General features: G+C 51.1%; 1 protein-coding gene across 1 annotated transcript in view; it reads left to right on the forward strand.

Annotated features, from left to right (window-relative positions):
- Positions 1-22,240, forward strand: part of EPC2 (enhancer of polycomb 2) — a 108,813-nt gene that overhangs the window by 59,671 nt on the left and 26,902 nt on the right. The window contains exons 3-10 of the mRNA XM_075317183.1: positions 1,359-1,504; positions 1,621-1,827; positions 1,908-2,056; positions 2,175-2,307; positions 3,355-3,546; positions 3,623-3,712; positions 3,945-4,081; positions 6,396-6,721. Of these exons, the coding sequence (XP_075173298.1) occupies positions 1,359-1,504; positions 1,621-1,827; positions 1,908-2,056; positions 2,175-2,307; positions 3,355-3,546; positions 3,623-3,712; positions 3,945-4,081; positions 6,396-6,721 (1,380 nt within the window). The remainder of the gene's footprint in view (positions 1-1,358; positions 1,505-1,620; positions 1,828-1,907; positions 2,057-2,174; positions 2,308-3,354; positions 3,547-3,622; positions 3,713-3,944; positions 4,082-6,395; positions 6,722-22,240) is intronic.

The following is a 22,240-nucleotide window of genomic DNA, read 5'->3' on the forward strand; positions in this document are numbered from 1 at the left end:
CACACACACAATAATATATTACATTACCGATCTTGTGTATATAGAGAGGTTAAGCCCTCTACCCCATACACATTGGATCACAGTAAACCCAACCTGACGATATTGGCAGGACTGGATGAATGACAGTCTAAATAAACCTCCATTAGAATGCTATTGCTGCGTATACATTAAATGGAAGTAAACTCGGAACTACAGAACAGGAGAAGGATAGGAATTCTGGTTACAAATAATCTGAACAGCAGCACTCAATGTCAGGCAGCAGCTGCAAAAGCAAACAAGATTTTAGGGTGTATAAAAAGATAGATTAGATCCTGTGATCCTAACGTATTGTTACCCCTCTATAAATCAGATGTAAGGCCACATACAGTTTTGGGCTTCACATTTTAAATAGGATATTAAGAAGTCAGCTCAAAGGTGGGTACCTAGATTATAAGGCTATGTGCCCACGCTGCAGATTTCTCGCGGATTTTGCCGCGGATTTATCGCGGATTTACCGCGGATTTCCTGAAAATCTGCAGCAGCGGCACTTCCCAGCCATTTCAATGGCATTTTGGAAATGCTGTGTCCATGCTGCGGATTTTTCCGCGGCGAATTTGCCGCGGATTTTGATCCGGAAAAATCTGCAGCATGTCAATTATTGTTGCGGATTTTGGCTATAGAATTGGGAAAAAAAAAAAATCCGCGGTAAATCCTCGGTAAATCCGCGGCAAAAAAAAGGTGCGGATTTGCCGCGAAAGTCGCGGATTTTCATGCAGAAAAATCCGCAGGTACATTTTACCGTGGACACATAGCCTTACAAGGAATGGAGGCCGCTCGTACGATGAGTTGTTGGAAAAGGATATGTTTAGCTTAGAAAAAAGACGTCTCAGAGGAGTTCTCATTTATATGTATAAATACATGTGTGGTCAATATAAAGGACTGGGACATGACTTATTACTTCCAAAGATAACACTAGGGACCAGGGGGCACTCACTGCAAGTGGAAGAAAGGTGATTCCAACAGCTAAATAGGAAAGGGTTCTTTACAGTTAGAGCAGTCAGACTGTGGAATACCGACCACAAGAGGTAGTAATGGGTGACACTATAACAGCTTTTATATCAGGGCTGGATTATTTCCTCAGTACACAACATTGTTAGTTATAAGTGACTTAGGGACAAAATGTAGAATTGGTGGAGGAAGGATAAACTAGATGGACCTAAATTGCGTCCTATGTAACGGTACAGACAGAGCAGAGATGACGTTTTTATCGGCGCGATACATTTTTACAACCAATTATACATTTTCTTCTTCTCCTGATTTTCTATTTGCTTTCCTTGTAGCAATGTATTAATGCCGGTCAATTCATTTTAATCTTGCAGCGTTTAATCTGGACAATGAGCAGCCAGATTACGATATGGACTCGGAGGATGAGACGTTACTCACCCGGCTCAACAGGAAAATGGAAATCAAACCACTGCAGTTTGAGATTATGATTGACAGGCTGGAAAAGGCAAGCTCCAATCAGGTAATTGGGGGAGAAAGGGGGCACTTTCTGTTGAGTGCTTTGTTTACTGTGAGTAATTAATGGCTTTTTTCCTTAAATGTTCTAACTTTATTTTTTCTCTTGGGTCCCGTTTTCAGCTGGTCACTCTTCAGGAAGCAAAGTTGCTGCTAAACGAGGATGATTACCTTATCAAATCTGTGTATGACTACTGGGTAAGAAAAAGGAAAAACTGCAGGGGGCCGTCCCTCATCCCCCTAATCAAACAAGAGAAACGGGACGGGTCCACCAACAATGACCCGTATGTGGCATTCCGGCGGAGGACTGAGAAGATGCAAACGCGAAAGGTCAGTTCCTGCTATGAGTCTATCGTGGCACGTTCTGTAATGCGGGATTACCGATTTAGTAAATGTACGAATCCCTGCAGAATCGGAAGAACGACGAAGCCTCTTACGAGAAGATGTTGAAGCTCAGAAGGGAGTTTAGCCGAGCCATTACCATTTTGGAAATGATCAAAAGAAGAGAAAAAACGAAACGGGAGCTGTTGCATTTGACTTTAGAAGTGGTCGAGAAAAGGTGAAATGTGCTCTTGAGTCTGTGGTTGTTAAATCTCAGCATATCGACCCTGCAGTCACAAAGCTAACACCAGCCACTTATCATTTCTTACATTTCCTTTTTATTATTTTTATCATAGGTATAATTTGGGCGACTTTGGAGGTGAAATATTGAATGAAATAAAAATTCCGAAAGTCGAGAAGGAGATTCATCCCATTCCAACGTCTCTCCACAACGGCAACCATCACAGAGTTTCAGAAAGCAAATCCAAGGTACAGAATTGTGTACATACATTACATTACTAATCCTGTACTGATCCTGATTACATCCTGTATTATACTCCAGAGCTGCACTCCCTATTCTGCTAGTGCAATCATTGTGTACATACATGACATTACTGATTCTATACTGATCTGGAGTTACATCCTGTATTATACTCCAGAGCTGCACTCACTATTCTGCTGGTGCAATTATACATGACATTATTGATTCTGAGTTAACTCCTGTATATACTCCAAAGCTGGACTCACTATTCTGCTGCTGTAGTCATTTTGTACATACTGTATATCACATTACTTATCCTGTACTGATCCTGAGTTACCTCCTGTATTATACTCCGGAGCTGCACTTACTATTCTGCTGGTGCAATCACTGGGTACATACATTACATTACTGATTTTGAGTAACCTCCTGTATTATACTCCAAAGCTGGACTCACTATTCTGTTGCTGTAGTCATTTTGTACATACTGTATATCACATTACTTATCATATACTGAACCTAAGTTACATCCAGTAGTATACTCCAGAGCTGCACTCACTATTCTGCTGGTGCAGTCACTGTGTACATACATTACTTATCTTGTACTGATCCTGTTTTCCCTCCTGTATTATACCCTAGAGCTGCACTCACTATTCTGCTGGTGGAGTCACTGTGTACATACATTACTTGTCCTGTACTGATCCTGTGTTATACCCCAGAGCTGCACTCGCTACTGAAAATGGGTGATAATGTTAGTTAATTACAGACACAACCTATGGCTACATTGACCTATTCAGGCTAGGCTCCCACGTATATATGGCGTGCGGGTAGCACACAGACAAGGTGTAGTTAAGCTGCTTGATAGGTCACATCGGTTTTCCTCTTTGTCATTAGCATGTAATGGCAGATGTTCTGCGTCTGATCTGCGCTGCTTTTCAGAGGCAGAATCTGCGCTGCCTGCTAGTCCTCGTCTGTGTGATCGGAGGTACACTTTAAGCTGTGATCAAGAAATGATTAATTGTTGCAGAGGAGGTAATTTCATTTTTTGTTTGTTTTAGAATAATCATCATCCTTCTGTGAAAGAGGATGTTGAAGTCGTCCGAATGAAGAAGAAATATCCAAAGAAGCCAAAAGCGGAGCCCATCGTGACCCCTCTGCCTCAGCCGGTCTCAGAGCCATTACCAGTAATTAACAAGAGCGATATCAAACAGTATGACTTCCACAGCTCCGAAGATGAGGAGTTTCCTCAGGTGAGTCTGACGCCTGGTTATCTCGTGACGTGTCGGCCGACAAGGGGCGCTTGTCTGATCCTCCTCCTCTCTCCAGGTCCCCTCTCCAGTGTCTGAGCCCGAGGAAGACAACGACCCCGATGGGCAATTTGCCTTCAGGAGAAGAACTGGATGCCAGTATTACGCCGTAAGAACGCCAATTTATATCCTGTTTGGTCCAGACGCCATGTCATGTCCATGGGCTGAGTTCATTTTCATCTGACAAACCCCATCATTACATCCATAGTCGTGCAGTTCACAGATAATATACGACCACTAATTAATGTTGTATTGCTTTATTTCTTTTTCTAAAGGTACTTTGGTGAATATATACTTACTGTTGCTCTAATTAATTTATTTTTTCATTTATTTATTTCCAGGCGCGATTGGACCAAATTGACGATCCTTCAGACTTGTCAGGATTGGCTAGGCTTCGGTATAAGCACTGCTTAACCACTCTCACAGTCCCCAGACGATGCATAGGGTTTGCAAGAAGACGACTGGGCCGAGGTGGAAGGTAAATTTATTAGAAGAGGAAATGATTGATAAGAAGAACTGTTCAGTTAAAGGAAATGTGCCATCAGAAAATGGTCTACTGATTAAATAATGTGACATATTTTATATATATATATATATGTGTGTGTGTGTGTGTGTGTATGTGTATATATATATATATATATATATATATATATATATATATAGATAGATAGATAGATAGATGCGATAACATAAAAAAACTCACTTGTATGAAAGAAAAATTATGTCTAATTGATAATAATATAACTAAAAAGTATTTTTTAAATTATTTTGACTTGGACCGTGAAGAAGGCGGCTTATACCACCGAAACACGTTGTCCATAACGCACTATTTCCTGCAACTTCTTATTTACAGCTCTGCTATATATATTTTATCTAGCTATCTGTGTATATATATGTATATATATATATATATATATGTGTGTGTATATATATATAATATAAATTTTTTTATATATATATATATATATATATATATATATATTATATTATGTTAATAATAATTTTATATAAGAATGTGATAAAATAAAAGAAAACTCGTATATGAAAAAAGTTATATCTAATTGATGATATACATAAAAATTATAATTTTTATATATATAGATATATAGATGGATATATAATATACTACCGTATTTTTCGATTTATAAGACGCACTTTTCCTCCCAAAAATTTGAGGAAAATGGGGGGGGTGTTTTATAAAGCGAATATAGCGGTACCTGGGGGTCCTGTCTGTGCGGTGATCGGGCGGCCGGGTGCCTGTGGCAGCGTGCAAGCGGCCGGGTACCTGTGCTTGCATGCGGTGGCAGCCGGGTACCCGTGGCTGCGTGCGGCGGCAGTCGAGTGCTGTGTGAGGGCTGCGGGAGGCGGCCGTGTGCTGTGTGCGGGAGGCGGCCGTGTGCTGTGTGCGGGAGGCGGCCGTGTGCTGTGTGCGGGAGGCGGCCGTGTGCTGTGTGCGGCCGGGTGCTGTGTGCGGCCGGCGGCCGGGTGCTGTGTGCGGCCGGGTGCTGTGTGCGGGCGGCGGCCGGGTGCTGTGTGCGGGTGGCTGTCGGGTGCCTGTGCGGGCGGCAGATGCCTGTGCTTGCGTGCAGTGGCAGCCGGGTACCCGTGGCTGCGTGCGGTCGGCAGTCAGGTGCTGTGTGAGGGCTGCGGGCGGCGGCCGAGTGCTGTGTGCGGGCGGCGGCCGAGTGCTGTGTGCGGGCGGCGGCCGAGTGCTGTGTGCGGGCGGCGGCCGAGTGCTGTGTGCGGGCGGCGGCCGGGTGCTGTGTGCGGGAGGCGGCCGGGTGCTGTGTGCGGCCGGGTGCTGTGTGCGGGCGGCGGTCGGGTGCCTGTGCGGGCGGCAGATGGCTGCCGCCCACACGCAAGCACAGGTACCCGGCCGCTTGCACGCAGGGTGGGCGGGCAGCCTGCTGGCTGCCACTCTGTGCGTGCGGGGTGGGCGGCTGTGCAGCAAGTTACCCAGTTTGTCCGCGGTCCCAGTTTCAAATGATGGGCGCGTGCGCAGATGGAGCTCTTGAATGAGAGCTCCATCTGCGCTTGCGCTCCTCCGGGAGTCAGTGCGTGCGCAGATGGAGCCCTTGGATGAGAGCTCCATCTGCGCAGGCGCCATTATTTGAACCGGGACCGCGGACACTGGGACACTCACTGCACCGGCCTGCTGCATGACCCGCCGACGCTGCTGCCGCCACCACCACGGGCCCCATGGCTCCTGCCACCACGGGTCAGGCTCCTGCCACCATGGACCCCACTGCCACTGACCCGCCGTGCCTGCCAGCACAACCTCTGCCTCCTGTGACCCTGCTTCACCCCCACTGCTGCCCCCCTCCGGTAAGAGAACACCGGATTATAAGACGGACCCCATTTTTCTTTTTTTAACCTTTTTTTATGTCTAAGTTTGGGGTGCGTCTTATAATCCGGTGCGTCTTATAAAGCGAAAAATACGGTATATTTTTTTTTTTTTCTTCATACAAGTGACAATGTCTTTTTTTTATTTTATATCACATTCTTCTATTAATTTATTTTTAATTAATTTCAAATTTGACAAGTTTCACACTGGGTCTTTCTAGACTACTATTCACTATTGTTTCAGTAAATCTACATGTACATTAGTCTCGATGAACAGACTCGGCCTCTATGGCCCATTACGCCAGTTTTTTGCCTGGTTTTGTGCCCCCTTTTTTATACCACCGATGCTGCATCCCTCTCATTGACTGGGTGACAACCCTTGGCGATTACCAGCCCTTTTGAGTGTTAAATAAATATCCTTTAACCGAACTTTTGACCTTATTTTTCAGGGTTATAATGGACCGGGTATCAACACCGCACGACCCCACCCTAAAGCAGCTGGACCCCGAAATGTTGTCTACTTCTTCAAGCTCTTCCCGTGTTGCACATTCCTCTCCCGATATCTCACGGACCAATGCTTCCGAAAACCATTGTGAAAACAGACTGTCTCTATCCGAAATCTTAAGCAATATTAAGTCGTGTCGACTGCAGTGTTTCCAGCCAAGGCGAATACATTTTCCAGACAGTGAAAGCGAAGAATGTACCTCGAGGCTAGTAGAGCATGCCGTGAGCATTAAGCGAGCGTTACTGAACACCAGCAAGAACGGCCTGACAGGTACACATCTGCCCTTTATTCTTAACATTGAGCACTGTAATGGTGCGGCCGATGATTCCTGCATCATTCTATTTGTACTGGACCTGGTCATTTTTGCTTAACCCTTTTTACATTTTGCTCTTGGTTTGACCTCCTGAGATTATTCAGTTTTGAAAGAAATCAAATTTTGAGTTTCAGTTCTGTGCTTGGAGATGTTTATGCTATAAGTGTCTATATGTAGCCACCCAGTGGTTGAGATGTGAATTGCAGTCTGTCCAGAGTTTTGCAACCATATTGCCAAAATGTACTAAATTTGGCATCCTTATCAAAATCTAGCAATATTAAGGGGGGCACATCTTAAACCCTCTTATGACAACTCCGGAAATGACATATCGCTTTATTTTCATTCAGGCTTCCTCTATACACTGTGTGCAGAATTATTAGGCAAATGAGTATTTCTTTGTCGCTCCATTGGGAGACCCAGACAATTGGGTGTATAGCTTCTGCCTCCGGAGGCCACACAAAGTATTACACTTTAAAAAGTGTAACCCCTCCCCTCTGCCTATACACCCTCCCGTGCATCACGGGCTCCTCAGTTTTTATGCTTTGTGTTGAAGGAGGCACACATTCACTCAAGCTCCACATTTTAGTCAGCAGCAGCTGCTGATTATATCGGATGGAAGAAAAGAGGGCCCCAGGGCCCCCGGCATGCTCCCTTCTCACCCCACTAAGTCGGCGGTGCTGTTAAGGTTGAGGTACCCATTGCGGGTACAAAGGCTGGAGCCACATGCCGTTTTCCTTCCCCATCCCTTAGAGGCTCTGGGAGAAGTGGGATCCTAACCGGTCATCCAGGCACTGGGACCGGGCTCCCTCCGCAGCCCCGGTGGGATTCTGACGGACAGGAGACTGAGTATCATCAGGGACAGGCCCTGCATCATAAAGGTACTCTGTGTCCCCTTGGGGACGGTGCATGGAGCACTTGGTCTCAGACGCTGCAGCGGCTGCTGTTTTTGTGTCACGATCGGGACTACCGCGCCGACCGCGCCTGCTTGCCGGCCGCGGTATTAAATTTAGTCCCCAGCTTTTGCGGCCTAGTGCATTAAACTCCCGCCCCCGGGCCTGCCAGTCAGGGGTAAGGGCGGGATGGTCGGCCTGACGCCGACTGTGAGGGCTGGAGCATACTTTAGTGTCCTCCTCCCCCCTCACTCATCACTCTAAGGCACCAGATTCCCGCACTTTATTGATCACGCCCACGGCTCCCTCCTCCCCTTAGAACGCCGGCAGCCATGTTTTAATCACATTCTGCCGGTGGATGACTTCTGGCTGCAGCTATGGGAGACCCAAGGCAGGGGATTTGGTGGACACACACTGCTCTGGGCGGTCGGTAAGCCACACCGGTCACACGGTGCTGGTCCCCCTAGGGTGCCGAACTGTATATATATATATATATTATATTTGTATACATTTTCTTTGTCGCTCCATTGGGAGACCCAGACAATTGGGTGTATAGGCTATGCCTCCGGAGGCCACACAAAGTATTACACTAAAAGTGTAAAGCCCCTCCCCTTCTGCCTATACACCCCCCGTGCTCTCACGGGCTCCTCAGTTTTCATGCTTTGTGCGAAGGAGGCGGTCATCCACGCATAGCTCCACAGCTTAGTCAGCAGCAGCTGCTGACTATGTCGGATGGAAGAAAAGAGGGCCCATAACAGGGCCCCCAGCATGCTCCCTTCTCACCCCACTCTTGTCGGCGGTGTTGTTAAGGTTGAGGTATCCATTGCGGGTACGGAGGCTGGAGCCCACATGCTGTTTTCCTTCCCCATCCCTATAGGGCTCTGGGTGAAGTGGGATCCTAACCGGTCTCCAGGCACTGAGACCGTGCTCCATCCACAGCCCCTGGGGAATCTGCTGGACAAGGAGCCGAGTATCGTCAGGGACAAGGCCCTGCTACTTTGAGGTACTCTGTGTCCCCGTGGGGACCGCGCACAGACACACTCCAGCATTGCTGGGTGTGTTAGTGCACCGGGGACCGCAGCGCTGACCGCGCTTGTGCCATCACACACTGCAGCGTGCTGGGTGTGTTAGTTTACTGGGGACTACCGCGTTGACCGCGCGCTGCCATTTCACATTGCAGCGCGGCTGGGAACGTTAGTACGCCGGGGACTACAGCGCCGACCGCGCTTATACGCCGGCCGCGCTTATAACTTTAGTCCCCGGCTTTTGCGGCCTAGTCTCACTCTTTTCCCGCCCCCAGGCCTGCCAGTCAGGGGAAGGGCGGGACGCTGTACAGGACGTCAGCACTGAGGGCTGGAACATGCTTTGCATACTCCACCCCCCTCACTGTGCACAGTGGGGCACCAGATTCCCGCACTTTCTAGGGCACGCCCACGGCCCCCTCCTCTCCTCAGGACGCCGGCAGCCATTCCTGTCAGCTCTTCTGACGCTGGAGAGGGGAGACAAGCTCTGGGAGAGCCAGGCAGGGATTCTGGTGACCACACAACCGCTTTGAGCGGGCGGTAAGCAGCACCTGTGGTGCTGGCCCCACTAGTGCAGAAGTGTACTTATAGATTATATGATTATAGGCTATACTTTACACTGTATGGTGCACGGTTGATTTTTGGCTATATACCCTCCTGGATTGCTCAGAGGAGACAACAGCATGTCGTCCGCAAAAAGCAAGGGTGCCAAAGCACAGGCTTACTATGCTGCCTGCGCCGCATGTACGGCTATACTACCGGCAGGTTCCACTGACCCTCATTGTGTGCAATGCTCGGCCCCTGTGGCACTTACTCAGCCGGAGCCTATACTAAGGGTGGCCCAGGGGGAACCACCTGCTAACACTGTCCAGGTGACAGGGACGGAGTTTGCAGTTTTTACTGATAGACTTTCTGAGACTATGGCTAAGATACTAGAAGCCTTGCAGTCCAGACCGGTGTCTCAGACCATGGGCACTGTGGAATCATTGCTCCCTGGTCCCCCTCAGTTGGAACAACAATGTCCTCCCGGGGTGTCTCATAGTTCCCAGGGTGAGGTCTCTGACACGGACCGCAGCCCCAGACCGCTTAAGCGAGCTCGCTTGGAAATTCCCTCGACATCATCACATTGTTCAGGGTCTCAGCGGGAGGACTCTCTGTATGATGAAGCGGAGGTAGCTGATCAGGATTCTGATCCTGAGGCCGCTCTCAACCTTGATACTCCTGATGGGGACGCCATAGTGAATGATCTTATCGCGTCCATCAATCAAATGTTGGATATTTCTCCCTCAGCTCCTCCAGTAGAGGAGTCAGCTTCTCAGCAGGAGAAATTCCGTTTCAGGTTTCCCAAGTGTACAACGAGTATGTTTCTGGACCACTCTGACTTCAGAGAGGCAGTCCAGAAACACCGAGCTTGTCCAGATAAGCGTTTTTCCAAGCGCCTTAAGGATACACGTTATCCCTTCCCCCCTGACGTGGTCAAGGGCTGGACTCAGTGTCCCAAGGTGGATCCTCCAATCTCCAGACTGGCGGCTAGATCCATAGTTGCAGTGGAAGATGGGGCTTCACTCAAGGATGCCACTGACAGACAGATGGAGCTCTGGTTGAAATCCATCTATGAAGCTATCGGCGCGTCTTTTGCTCCAGCATTCGCAGCCGTATGGGCACTCCAAGCTATCTCAGCGGGTCAAGCGCAAATTGACGCACTCACACGTACGTCTGCGCCGCAAGTGGCGTCCATAACCTCTCAAACGTCGGCATTTGCGTCCTACGCTATTAATGCTGTCCTGGACTCTGCGAGCCGTACGGCGGTTGCAGCCGACAATTCGGGGGCAATACGCAGGGCCTTGTGGCTACGGGAATGGAAGGCAGATTCGGCTTCCAAAAAGTGCTTAACCAGTTTGCCATTTTCTGGCGACCGTTTGTTTGGTGAGAGATTAGATGAAATCATCAAACAATCCAAGGGAAAGGAAACATCCTTACCCCAGGCCAAACCAAACATACCCCAACAGCGGAGGGGACAGTCGAGGTTTCGGTCCTTTCGGGGTGCAGGCAGGTCCCAATTCTCCTCGTCCAAAAGGCCTCAGAAGGATCAGAGGAGCTCCGATTCATGGCGGTCTAAGTCACGCCCTAAAAAGACCGCCGGAGGTGCCGCTACCAAGGCGGCTTCCTCATGACTTACGACTTCCTCACACCGCATCCTCGGTCGGTGGCAGGCTCTCCCGCTTTTGCGACACCTGGCTGCCACAAGTAAAAGACCGTTGGGTGAGAGACATTCTGTCTCACGGTTACAGGATAGAGTTCAGCTCTCGTCCTCCGACTCGATTCTTCAGAACATCTCCGCCTCCCGAGCGAGCCGATGCTCTTCTGCAGGCGGTGGGCACTCTGAAGGCAGAAGGAGTGGTGGTCCCGGTTCCTCTTCAGCAACAGGGTCACGGTTTTTACTCCAACCTGTTTGTGGTTCCAAAGAAGGACGGGTCTTTCCGTCCTGTCCTGGACCTAAAACTGCTCAACAAACACGTAAAGACCAGGCGGTTCCGGATGGAATCCCTCCGCTCCGTCATCGCCTCAATGTCCCAAGGAGATTTCCTTGCATCGATCGATATCAAAGATGCTTATCTCCACGTACCGATTGCTCCAGAGCATCAGCGCTTCCTGCGCTTCGCCATAGGAGACGAACACCTTCAGTTCGCGGCACTGCCGTTCGGCCTGGCGACAGCCCCACGGGTTTTCACCAAGGTCGTGGCTACAGTAGTTGCGGTCCTCCACTCTCAGGGTCACTCGGTGATCCCTTACTTAGACGATCTGCTGGTCAAGGCACCCTCTCAAGAGGCATGCCAACACAGTCTCAACGCTACTCTGGAGACTCTCCAGAGTTTCGGGCGGATCATCAATTTTCCAAAGTCAAATCTGACACCGGCCCAATCACTGACATATCTTGGCATGGAGTTTCATACCCTCTCAGCGATGGTGATGCTCCCGCTGAACAAACAGCGGTCACTGCAGACAGGGTTGCAATCTCTTCTTCAAGGTCAGTCACATCCCTTGAGGCGCCTCATGCACTTCCTGGGGAAGATGGTGGCAGCAATGGAGGCAGTCCCTTTCGCGCAGTTTCACCTGCGTCCTCTTCAATGGGACATCCTACGCAAATGGGACAGGAAGTCGACATCCCTCGACAGGAACGTCTCCCTCTCTCAGGCAACCAAAGCTTCCCTTCGGTGGTGGCTTCTTCCCACTTCATTATCGAACGGGAAATCCTTCCTACCCCCATCCTGGGCGGTGGTCACGACGGACGCGAGTCTGTCAGGGTGGGGAGCAGTCTTTCTCCATCACAGGGCTCCGGGTACGTGGACTCAGCAAGAGTCCTCCCTTCAGATCAATGTTCTGGAAATCAGGGCAGTGTATCTTGCCCTAAAAGCGTTCCAGCAGTGGCTGGAAGGCAAGCAGATCCGAATTCAGTCGGACAACTCCACAGCGGTGGCTTACATCAACCACCAAGGCGGAACACGCAGTCGGCAAGCCTTCCAGGAAGTCCGGCGGATTTTGATGTGGGTGGAAGCCACGGCCTCCACCTTCTCCGCAGTTCACATCCCGGGCGTAGAAAACTGGGAAGCAGACTTTCTCAGTTGTCAGGGCATGGACGCAGGGGAATGGTCCCTTCACCCGGACGTGTTTCAGGAGATCTGTTGCCGCTGGGGGATGCCGGACGTCGACCTAATGGCGTCCCGGCACAACAACAAGGTCACGGCATTCATGGCACGATCTCACGATCACAGAGCTCTGGCGGCAGACGCCTTAGTTCAGGATTGGTCGCAGTTTCAACTCCCTTATGTGTTTCCTCCTCTGGCACTGTTGCCCAGAGTGTTACGCAAGATCAGGGCCGACTGCCGCCGCGCCATCCTCGTCGCTCCAGACTGGCCGAGGAGGTCGTGGTACCCGGATCTGTGGCATCTCACGGTCGGCCAACCGTGGGCACTACCAGACCGACCAGACTTGCTGTCTCAAGGGCCGTTTTTCCATCTGAATTCTGCGGCCCTCAACCTGACTGTGTGGCCATTGAGTCCTGGGTCTTAGCGTCTTCAGGATTATCTCAAGAGGTCATTGCCACTATGAGACAGGCCAGGAAACCAACGTCCGCCAAGATCTACCACAGGACGTGGAAAATATTCCTGTCGTGGTGCTCTGCTCAGGGTTTTTCCCCCTGGCCATTTGCCTTGCCCACTTTTCTGTCCTTCCTTCAATCCGGATTGGAAAAGGGTTTGTCGCTCGGCTCCCTTAAGGGACAAGTCTCTGCGCTCTCTGTGTTTTTTCCAGAAGCGCCTAGCCAGACTTCCACAGGTACGCACGTTCCTGCAGGGGGTTTGTCACATCGTCCCTCCTTACAAGCGTCCGTTAGAACCCTGGGATCTGAACAGGGTGCTGATGGTTCTTCAGAAACCACCGTTCGAGCCAATGAGGGATATCTCTCTCTCACGCCTTTCGCAGAAAGTGGTTTTCCTAGTAGCAATCACTTCACTTCGGAGAGTGTCGGAGCTAGCAGCGTTGTCATGCAAAGCCCCTTTCCTGGTGTTTCACCAGGACAAGGTGGTTCTGCGTCCGGTTCCGGAATTTCTCCCTAAGGTGGTATCCCCCTTTCATCTCAATCAGGATATCTCCTTACCCTCTTTTTGTCCTCATCCAGTTCACCAATGTGAAAAGGATTTGCACTTGTTAGATCTGGTGAGAGCACTCAGATTCTACATTTCTCGTACGGCGCCCCTGCGCCGCTCGGATGCACTCTTTGTCCTTGTCGCTGGCCAGCGTAAAGGGACACAAGCTTCCAAATCAACCCTGGCTCGGTGGATCAAGGAACCAATTCTTGAAGCTTATCGTTCTTCGGGGCTTCCGGTTCCCTCAGGGCTGAAGGCCCATTCTACCAGGGCCGTGGGAGCGTCCTGGGCCTTGCGGCACCAGGCTACGGCTCAGCAGGTGTGTCAGGCAGCTACCTGGTCGAGCCTGCACACTTTCACGAAGCACTATCAGGTGCATACCTATGCTTCGGCAGATGCCAGCCTAGGTAGGCGAGTCCTTCAGGCGGCGGTTGCCCACCTGTAGGACGGAGCCGTTACGGCTCTATTATGAGGTATTATTTACCCACCCAGGGACTGCTTTTGGACGTCCCAATTGTCTGGGTCTCCCAATGGAGCGACAAAGAAGAAGGGAATTTTGTTTACTTACCGTAAATTCCTTTTCTTCTAGCTCCAATTGGGAGACCCAGCACCCGCCCCTGTTTTTTTGTGTGTACACATGTTGTTCATGTTGAATGGTTTCAGTTCTCCGATATTCCTTCGGATTGAATTTACTTTAAACCAGTTTATAATTTTTTCCTCCTTCTTGCTTTTGCACCAAAACTGAGGAGCCCGTGAGAGCACGGGGGGTGTATAGGCAGAAGGGGAGGGGCTTTACACTTTTAGTGTAATACTTTGTGTGGCCTCCGGAGGCATAGCCTATACACCCAATTGTCTGGGTCTCCCAATTGGAGCTAGAAGAAAAGGAATTTACGGTAAGTAAACAAAATTCCCTTCTTCTAGGTTCGGCCGCAGTGTTTAGCCTTTGGCTATATACCCTCAGTGATTACTCTCCTAGGAGAGAACAGCATGTCGTTCACAAGGAGCAAGGGTGCCAAGACACAGGGTTATTTTGCAACCTGTACCTCTTGTGCGGCTATGTTACCTGCAGGTTCCACCTACCCTCACTGTGAGCAATGCTCGGGCCCTGTGGCACTCGCTCAGCCGGAGCCTCGGGCACTGGTGGGACCCTCGGCTCAGGTAGAACCGCCGGCCTCCCCTGTCCAGGCGTCAGGGACAGAGTTTGCAGTTTTAGCTGAGAAACTCTCTGAGTCACTTTCACAATCCATGGCTCAGTCTATGGACAAATGGTCTGCTAAGATACTAGAAGCCTTACAGTCCAGACCGGCCCTTACACAGGCCCCGGGCACTGCGGGGTCATCGTCCCCAGGCCCCTCTCGGGCTGCGCCGCAGCATGCTCCTGGGGTGGGCCCTAGATATCACGTGGAGGACTCCAGCACGGACCGCAGTCCCAGACCGGCTAAGCAGGCTCGCTGGGAATCTTCCCCGACTTCATCACGCTGTTCGGGGTCTCAGCATGAGGACCCTCTGGAGGATGAGGCAGAGGTCGCAGCCCAGGGCTCTGTCCCTGACGTTGCTCTCAATCTTGATACACCTGAAGGGGACGCCATAGTAAATGACCTTATAGCATCAATCAACCAGGTGCTAGATCTATCTCCCCCACCTCTACCTGTGGAGGAGTCGGCTTCGCAGCAGGAGAAACACCAGTTTAGATTTCCCAAACGTACACGGAGTGCTTTTTTCGATCACTCTAACTTCACAGATGCTGTCCAGAAGCACAGAGCTTTTCCGGACAAGCGCTTTTCTAAGCGCCTTACTGACACGCGTTACCCCTTCCCCTCTGACGTAGTCAAGGGTTGGGCTCAATGTCCCAAGGTGGATCCTCCAGTCTCTAGACTGGCGGCTAGATCCGTAGTAGCAGTGGCTGACGGTTCATCGCTCAAGGATGCCACTGACAGGCAGATAGAGCTCCTAATGAAATCCATCTTTGAAGCCACAGGCGCGTCTTTCGCCCCAGCCTTTGCAGCCGTGTGGGCACTCCAGGCTATCTCAGCTTGTCTGTCTGAGATTAATGCGGTCACACGTACCTCTGCTCCGCAAGTAGCGTCTTTGACTTCTCAGGCGTCGGCTTTTTCGTCCTACGCCATGAACGCCGTCCTGGACTCTGCTAGCCGTACAGCGGTAGCATCCGCCAATTCGGTGGCAGTCCGCAGGGCCATGTGGCTGCGCGAATGGAAGGCAGACTCTGCTTCCAAGAAGTTCTTGACCGGTTTGCCTTTTTCTGGCGACCGATTGTTTGGCGAGCAATTGGATGAAATTATTAAGCAATCTAAGGGAAAGGACTCGTCCTTACCCCAATCCAAGCCAAAAAGACCTCAGCAATGAAAAATTCAGGCGAGGTTTCGGTCCTTTCGGCCCTCAGCCAGATCCCAATCATCCTCGTCCAACAGGCCACAGAAGAGCCAGAGGAACTCTTCTGCATGGCGGTCTAAGTCACGTCCTCCAAAGACCGCCGGAGGCACCGTCTCCAAGGCGGCCTCCTCATGACTTTCGGCCTCCACAAACCGCATCCTCGGTCGGTGGCAGGCTCTCCCGCTTTGGCGACGCCTGGTGGCCACATGTCCAAGACCGATGGGTGAGAGACATTCTGTCTCACGGTTACAGGATAGAGTTCTGCTCTCGTCCTCCGACTCGTTTCTTCAGAACATCTCCGCCCCCCGAGCGAGCCGATGCATTTGCTCAGGCGGTGGACACTCTGAAGACAGAAGGAGTTGTGATCCCCGTTCCCCTTCAGGAACGGGGTCGCGGTTTTTACTCCAACCTGTTCGTGGTGCCAAAAAAGGACGGATCATTCCGTCCCGTTTTGGACCTCAAATTGCTCAACAGACATGTGAAAACCAGACGGTTTCGCATGGAATCCCTCTCTCTCCTTCGGGCCCAGTCACACCCCTTGAGGCGCCTCATGCACTTCCTGGGGAAGATGGTGGCAGCGATGGAGGCAGTCCCCTTTGCGCAGTTTCATCTGCGTCCACTCCAATGGGACATTCTCCGCAAATGGGACAGGAGGTCGACGTCCCTAGACAGGAACGTATCCCTTTCTCTGGCAGCCAAAACCTCTCTTCAGTGGTGGCTTCTTCCCACTTCTCTGTCGAAGGGAAAATCCTTCCTTCCCCCATCCTGGGCTGTGGTCACGACGGACACGAGTCTGTCAGGGTGGGGAGCGGTTTTTCTCCACCACAGGGCTCAGGGAACCTGGACTCCGACAGAGTCCTCCCTTCAGATCAATGTTCTGGAGATAAGGGCAGTGTACCTAGCCCTAAAGGCGTTCCATCGGTGGCTGGAGGGCAGGCAGATCCGCATACAGTCGGACAACGCCACGGCGGTCGCGTACATCAACCACCAGAGCGGCACGCGCAGCCGACAAGCCTTCCAAGAAGTTCGGCGGATTCTGCTGTGGGCGGAGGCAACAGCCTCCACCATCTCCGCAGTTCACATCCCGGGCGTAGAAAACTGGGAAGCAGACTTTCTCAGTCGCCAGGGCATGGACGCAGGGGAATGGTCTCTTCACCCGGACGTGTTTCAAGAGATCTGTTGCCGCTGGGGGACGCCGGACGTCGACCTCATGGCGTCTCGGCACAACAACAAAGTCCCGGCATTCATGGCACGGTCTCAAGATCACAGAGCTCTGGCGGCGGACGCATTAGTTCAGGATTGGTCGCAGTTTCGACTGCCTTATGTATTTCCTCCTCTGGCAATGCTGCCCAGAGTGTTACGCAAGATCAAGTCCGACTGCCGCCGCACCATCCTCGTCACTCCAGACTGGTCGAGGAGGTCGTGGTACCCGGATCTGTGGCACCTCACGGTGGGTCAACCGTGGGCACTCCCAGACCGACCAGACTTGCTGTCTCAAGGGCCATTTTTCCATCTGAATTCTGCGGCCCTCAACCTGACTGTGTGGCCATTGAGTCCTGGCTACTAGCGTCCTCAGGCTTATCTCAAGATGTCATTGCCACTATGAGACAGGCCAGGAAACCAACGTCCGCCAAGATCTATCATAGGACTTGGAGGATCTTCTTATCCTGGTGCTCTGATCAGGGTTTTACCCCCTGGCCGTTTGCCTTACCCACTTTTCTGTCTTTCCTTCAATCCGGAATGGACAAGGGGTTGTCTCTCGGCTCTCTCAAGGGACAAGTATCGGCGCTATCTGTATTTTTTCAAAAGCGTCTAGCCAGGCTTCCGCAAGTCCGCACGTTCCTGCAGGGAGTTTGCCACATAGTCCCACCTTACAAGAGGCCGCTGGAACCATGGCATCTTAACAGAGTGCTAAAGGCTCTTCAGAAACCACCTTTCGAGCCACTGCGGGATGTCTCCCTTTCACGTCTTTCACAGAAGGTGGTCTTTCTAGTGGCAGTCACATCGCTCCGTAGAGTGTCGGAGTTGGCAGCGCTGTCATGCAAAGCCCCCTTCCTGGTTTTTCACCAGGATAAGGTGGTTCTGCGTCCGGTCCCGGAATTTCTCCCTAAGGTGGTATCCCCTTTTCATCTCAATCAGGATATCTCCTTACCTTCTTTTTGTCCTCATCCAGTTCACCAATGTGAAAAGGAGTTGCATTTGTTAGATCTAGTGAGAGCACTCCGGCTCTACATTTCTCGCACGGCGCCCCTGCGCCGTTCTGATGCGCTCTTTGTCCTTGTCGCTGGCCAGCGTAAGGGGTCGCAGGCTTCCAAGTCAACCTTGGCTCGGTGGATCAAGGAACCGATTCTTGAAGCCTACCGTTCGTCTGGGCTTCCGATTCCTTCAGGGCTGAAAGCCCATTCTACCAGAGCTGTAGGTGCGTCCTGGGCATTGCGGCACCAGGCTTCGGCTCAGCAGGTGTGTCAGGCGGCTACCTGGTCGAGTCTGCACACTTTCACGAAACACTATCAGGTGCATACCTATGCTTCGGCAGATGCCAGACTAGGTAGGCAGGTCCTTCAGGCGGCGGTTGCTCACCTGTAAGAGGGAGCCGTTGTCGGCTCTTTTTATTGGGGTATTCTTTTACCCACCCAGGGACTGCTTTTGGACGTCCCAATTGTCTGGGTCTCCCAATGGAGCGACAAAGAAGAAGGGAATTTTATTTACTTACCATAAATTCCTTTTCTTCTAGCTCCTATTGGGAGACCCAGCACCCGCCCCTGTTCCCTTCGGGCTGTTGTTCTTTGTGTACATATGTTGTTCATGTTGAATTGTTCTTTTGGTTCATGGTTTCAGTTCTCCGAACATCCTTCGGATTGAATTTACCTTAGACCAATTTTTATAGTTTCCTCCTTCCTGCTTTTGCACCAAAACTGAGGAGCCCGTGATGCACGGGAGGGTGTATAGGCAGAGGGGAGGGGTTACACTTTTTAAAGTGTAATACTTTGTGTGGCCTCCGGAGGCAGAAGCTATACACCCAATTGTCTGGGTCTCCCAATAGGAGCTAGAAGAAAAGGAATTTACGGTAAGTAAACAAAATTCCCTTCTTTGATCACATGATGCTTTTTATACATGTTGTCCTACTCCAAGCTGTATAGGCTGAGAGCCAACTACCAATGAAGTAAATCAGGTGATGTGCATCTCTGTAATGAGGAGGGGTGCGGTGTAATGACATCAACACCCTATATAAGGTGTGCTTAATAATTAGGCAACTTCCTTTCCTTTGGCAAAATGGGTCAGAAGAGAGATTTGACAGGCTCTGAAAAGTCCAAAATTGTAAGATGTCTTGCAGAGGGATGCAGCAGTCTTGAAATTGCCAAACTTTTGAAGCGTGATCACCGAACAATCAAGCGTTTCATGGCAAATAGCCAACAGGGTCGCAAGAAGCGTGCTGGGCAAAAAAGGCGCAAAATAACTGCCCATGAATTGAGGAAAATCAAGCGTGAAACTGCCAAGATGCCATTTGCCACCAGTTTGGCCTATTTCAGAGCTGCAACGTTACTGGAGTATCAAAAAGCACAAGGTGTGCCATACTCAGGGACATGGCCAAGGTAAGGAAGGCTAAAAAACCACCACCTCTGAACAAGAAGCATAAGATAAAACATCAAGACTGGGCCAAGAAATATCTGAAGACTGATTTTTCAAAGGTTTTGTGGACTGATGAAATGAGAGTGACTCTTGATGGGCAGATGGATGGGCCAGAGGCTGGATCATTAAAGGGCAGAGAGCTCCACTCCGACTCAGATGCCAGCAAGGTGGAGGTGGGCACTGGTATGGGCTGATATCATCAAAGATGACCTTGTGGGATCTTTTCGGGTTGAGGATGGAGTGAAGCTCAACTCCCAGACCCTCCTGCCAGTTTCTGGAAGACCACTTCTTCAAGCAGTGGTACAGGAAGAAGTCGGTATCGTTCAAGAAAAACATGATTTTCATGCAGGACAATGCTCCATCAAATGCATCCAACTACTCCACAGCGTGGCCGGCCAGTAAAGGGCTAAAAGATGAAAAAATAATGACATGGCCCCCTTGTTCACCTGATCTGAACCCCATAGAGAACCTGTGGTCCCTCATAAAATGTGAGATCTACAGGGAGGGAAAACAGTGCACCTCTCGGAGCAGTGTCTGGAGGCTGTGGTGGCTGCTGCACGCAATGTTGATCGTAAACAGATCAAGCAACTGACAGAATCTATGGATGGTCGGCTGCTGAGTGTCATCATAAAGAAAGGTGGCTATATTGGTCACTAATTTTTTGGGGGTTTTGTTTTTGTATGTCAGAAATGTTTATTTCTTTGTCGCTCCATTGGGAGACCCAGACAATTGGGTGTATAGCTTCTGCCTCTGGAGGCCACACAAAGTATTACACTTTAAAAAGTGTAACCCCTCCCCTCTGCCTATACACCCTCCCGTGGACCACGGGCTCCTCAGTTTTATGCTTTGTGTGGAAGGAGGCACACATCTACTCATGCATTCTCATACATAGTCATGTCGGATGGAAGAAAAGAGGACCCCGATGGGGCCCCCGGCATGTTCCCTTCTCACCCCACTATGTCGGCGGTGTTGTTAAGGCTGTGGTACCCATTGCGGGTACGGAGGCTGGAGCCACATGCCGTCTCCTCACCATCCCTTAGCGGCTCTGGGAGAAGTGGGATCCTGAGCGGTCTTCCATTTACTGGGACCGTGCTCCATCCGCAGCCCCTGAGGGAACCTGCCGGACCGGAGCCTCTTCAAACCCAGGGACCGGGCCCTGCAACTTAAAGGTACTCTGTATCCCTGTCGGGGATCGTACAGAGAGCGCAACTTCTTCCCGGAAGCTGCGGTGGTTTTAAAACTGAGGAGGCCGGTGGACTTCCGCGCCGACCGTGCCTGCTTGTCGGGCGCGGCCTCAAATTTAGTCCCCGGCTTCACCGCGGCCTTGTCGCAAAAATCCCACCCCCGGGCCTGCCTGTCAGGGGTAAGGGCGGGTTCTCCGGCATGACGTCGGATGTGAGGGCTGGAGCATCCTGCATGTCTTCCTCCCCCCTCACTGACCACTGTGGGGACCCCAGATTCCCGCTCTTGGCTAGCGCCGCCCTCGGCTCCACTCCTCCCCTGAGAGCTCCGGCGGCCATTTTCTGGCATTCTGCCGGTGGATGCTTCTCAGTGAACAGCTCAGCAGCTCCGGGGGATCCAAGGCAGGGAATCTGGAGGACACACTCCGCTCGTTAGCGGTCGGTAAGCCACACCGGTCACCCGGTGCTGGCCCCATGGGGTGCCGGTATAGATACATATATATATATATATTTATATAATAGATATATATCTGTTCGGTCAGTCCGTATACCTTGGTCCCTATATACCCTCAGTTGGTCACTCTCCTAGGAGACAACAGCATGTCGTCCACAAGGAGCAAAACTGCTAAGGCACAGGTTTTTTTCGCGGCCTGTACCTCTTGTGGGGCTATGTTGCCTGCGGGATCCACGTACCCTCACTGTGAGCAGTGTTCGACTCCTGCCACGCTTGCTCAGCCGGAGCCTCGGGCACTGGTGGGCCCCTCGGCTCAGGTAGACCCCCCTGCTCCCCCTGAACATGCAGGGACAGAGTCACAGGGGTTGGCCTCTTTTGCTGAGAAACTCTCTCAGTCCCTTTCTCAATCCATGGCACAGTCTTTGGACAAATGGTCTTCTAGGCTCCTGGAGGCATTGCAATCCAGACCGGACCCTTCACAGGCCCCGGTTCCTGTTAGCTTGTCTCCTCCAGGCCCCTCTCGGTCCGCGCCGCAGCGCGCTCCCAGGTTGGCCCCTAGGTCTCAGGCGGAGGACTCCTGCCCGGACCGCAGTCCCAGACCGGCAAAGCGGTCTCGCTGGGACTCTTCCCCGTCTTCCTCACGCTGCTCGTAGGACTCTCAGGAAGACGAGACGGATGTGGGAGCTCAGGGCTCTGACCCTGACTTCGCCCTTAACCTTGATACACCTGAGGGGGATGCCTTAGTAAATGATCTTATCTCATCCATCAACCAGGTGTTGGATCTTTCTCCCCCGCCTCCTCCTGTGGAGGAGTCGGCTTCTCAGCAGGAGAAACACCAGTTTCGGTTCCCCAAGTGTACGTGAAATACGTTTTTTGATCACTCTAACTTCAGGGACGCTGTCCAGAAGCCCAGAGCGGTCCCGGACAAGCGCTTTGCTAAACGGCATACTGACACGCGTTATCCCTTTCCATCTGAAGTTGTTAAGGGCTGGTCTCCCTCTCCCAAGGTGGATCCGCCAGTCTCCAAATTGGCTGCTAGATCCGTTGTGTCTGTTGCAGATGGCTCATCCCTGAAGGATGCCACTAACAGACAGATAGAGCTCTTGGTGAAGTCTATTTATGAGGCCACGGGCGCGTCTTTCGCCCCGGCCTTTGCCGCTGTGTGGGCTCTCCAAGCGATCTCTGCTTGTCTGGCTGAGATTAATGCTGTCACACGGAATTCTGCTCCGCATGTTTCTTCTTTGACTTCCCAGGCATCTGCC

This window comes from Anomaloglossus baeobatrachus, chromosome 7 (genome assembly GCF_048569485.1).
Source record: "Anomaloglossus baeobatrachus isolate aAnoBae1 chromosome 7, aAnoBae1.hap1, whole genome shotgun sequence".
Lineage (NCBI taxonomy): Eukaryota > Metazoa > Chordata > Amphibia > Anura > Aromobatidae > Anomaloglossus > Anomaloglossus baeobatrachus.